The sequence below is a fragment of the Triticum dicoccoides genome, chromosome 4B (genome assembly GCF_002162155.2).
Source record: "Triticum dicoccoides isolate Atlit2015 ecotype Zavitan chromosome 4B, WEW_v2.0, whole genome shotgun sequence".
Classification (NCBI taxonomy): Eukaryota; Viridiplantae; Streptophyta; class Magnoliopsida; order Poales; family Poaceae; genus Triticum; species Triticum dicoccoides.
The window spans coordinates 673,266,569-673,268,203 of record NC_041387.1 but is presented as its reverse complement, the minus strand read 5'-3'; the positions used below and the strand labels follow the sequence as shown (position 1 = coordinate 673,268,203).

At 43.3% G+C, this 1,635-nt stretch overlaps 1 protein-coding gene across 1 annotated transcript; it reads left to right on the top strand.

The window, feature by feature from the left end:
• LOC119292261 (germin-like protein 8-5) lies at positions 1 to 1,045 on the top strand. The gene is made up of 2 exons (XM_037571096.1): positions 1 to 174; positions 302 to 1,045. Exons 1-2 carry the CDS (start codon positions 54 to 56, stop codon positions 868 to 870), a joined length of 690 nt encoding a protein of 229 aa, XP_037426993.1. The 5' UTR covers positions 1 to 53; the 3' UTR covers positions 871 to 1,045.
• Positions 1,046 to 1,635: the final 590 nt, after the last annotated feature.

Sequence of the window (1,635 nt, the reverse complement as noted above, 5' to 3'; positions counted from 1 at the left end):
AAACACAACAGGAATACACAAGAGAAAAGAAGACCCAAAGGAGCTGAAATCAAATGGCATCCTCCCCTTCTTTCCTTCTCCTCGTTGCTCTTCTTGCCTTGGTCTCATGGCAGGCCATTGCCTCTGATCCTGGCCCGCTCCAGGACTTTTGTGTCGCCGACATGCAATCACCAGGTACTGCTTTCCCGTCCCGCTATCACCAAATACATATGTTGAAATGAATTCTGAAAATTATATGCATGTTGAAATGGCTTTCTAGTAATATTTAAGCTTACCCTCTACAATTCTTCTATGCACCCAGTGCGTGTCAATGGATTTGTTTGCAAGAACCCGATGGAGGTCAACGCTGATGACTTCTTCAAGGCAGCCGCCCTCGATAAGCCTAGGGTGACCAACAAGGTTGGATCCAACGTCACCTTGATCAATGTCATGCAGATTGCTGGACTCAACACCCTCGGCATCTCAATCGCACGCATCGACTATGCTCCCTTAGGCCAGAACCCTCCACACACGCACCCCCGCGCCACTGAGATCCTCACGGTGCTCGAGGGAACATTGTACGTTGGCTTTGTCACATCCAACCTGCCCGCCCCAGCCAGAAACAAGTTCTTCTCAAAGGTGCTCAACAAAGGTGATGTGTTTGTCTTCCCCGTGGGGCTCATCCACTTCCAATTCAACCCTAACCCCCACCAGCCCGCCGTTGCAATTGCCGCGCTCAGCAGCCAGAACCCAGGGGCTATCACAATTGCCAATGCGGTGTTTGGGTCAGACCCACCAATATCAGATGATGTTCTCGCCAAGGCGTTTCGGGTGGAAAAGAATACGATAGACTGGCTCCAGGCTCAGTTCTGGGAGAACAACCACAACTAAGTTAGATGTTGCTGATTACACGGAAGACCAGTGCCTAAATTATGGACATGTTTGAGTTACTAGATATGCATCCTATTTTATAAAATAAATGGAGCATATGTCATTCCATTGTGTGTCTGTAATGAGTGAATGTATTTATACCTTTTGAATAGTTGACAATATTATTTTTTTATCACACATATATGATCTCATATGTTTTCTTGGTTCTAATGTGTCGTATTTCTCATAAATATTTTGGGTTCTTTCCCCGTGTTCCATAATAATAGATGATTAGGTTAAAAAGAAACAATACACGATTACCTGGTAATCCAGTATATGTTTGACGCTAAGGTTGAACACATAGGGTTATCTTGCAATACAGGCGAAGTATGCGTTGGTTGGAGCCCGATTGTGCTCAGGATTTAAATGTGAAAAATGTATGTGCAAAATTTGCTTCCTGGAGTCGTTGTTCTGCTCTCTCTCTCTCTCTCTCTCTCTCGCTTTTTGGCGCATGCAATAAGAAATTTACGGTTCCTGCATGTAATATTTTAGCTTCCTTTTGGGTCAAAAGTCTTGTAGGTTCAATTGACGGTTGCTTTAATGGAAATTTGGTGAGGTGGTTTGTTTTATCAAAATACTTATGATAACTATTCTTGTTTTTCTTAAGTTGAGAACTCGTTTTTGAAACTGGGCACAATGGAGACCAAATTACAAAAATTAGCTCCAACACACATATAGAAAACATGCATAAATATACAAAAGAAAATATTATTACCGCCCCCCCCC